Source organism: Etheostoma spectabile, chromosome 6 (genome assembly GCF_008692095.1).
Source record: "Etheostoma spectabile isolate EspeVRDwgs_2016 chromosome 6, UIUC_Espe_1.0, whole genome shotgun sequence".
In the NCBI taxonomy this organism is placed as follows: Eukaryota; Metazoa; Chordata; class Actinopteri; order Perciformes; family Percidae; genus Etheostoma; species Etheostoma spectabile.
Window position 1 is genome coordinate 3,703,394 of NC_045738.1, and position 282 is coordinate 3,703,675.

General features: G+C 42.9%; 2 protein-coding genes across 3 annotated transcripts in view; both read right to left on the bottom strand.

The window, feature by feature from the left end:
- Window positions 1–282, bottom strand: part of mal2 (mal, T cell differentiation protein 2) — an 871,414-nt gene that overhangs the window by 68,066 nt on the left and 803,066 nt on the right. The window lies entirely within an intron of this gene.
- The window catches only part of LOC116690853 (fucolectin-1), a 7,025-nt gene that overhangs the window by 2,984 nt on the left and 3,759 nt on the right, over window positions 1–282 (bottom strand). For both annotated transcript variants that reach the window (XM_032518056.1, XM_032518055.1), the window contains exon 2: window positions 99–226. In XM_032518056.1, the coding sequence (XP_032373947.1) occupies window positions 99–226 (128 nt within the window). The remainder of the gene's footprint in view (window positions 1–98; window positions 227–282) is intronic.

Consider the following 282-nt stretch of genomic DNA (forward strand, 5'->3'; position numbering starts at 1 on the left):
ATCTGGCTTTACGTTAGGAAGTTATTTAGATATCCAGTGCACTAATTCCCTGTAATTTATACAACCGATGTCATACAACCAACAGATAGTGCTGTTACCTGGGATTACTGTTGCCGTGGTCATTGAGGGAATTTCCAATGCGGATCTCAGCACCATTGAGTCTTTCACGGCAACAATCTTTTCTGTTGGTGGCTGGTGACAGTGGTTTGATTTTATATGTCTTCAGAGGTCAGTCACCACGATTACCTCGCTATTGTGTGTGGACAGGAATCCTGTCCTAAA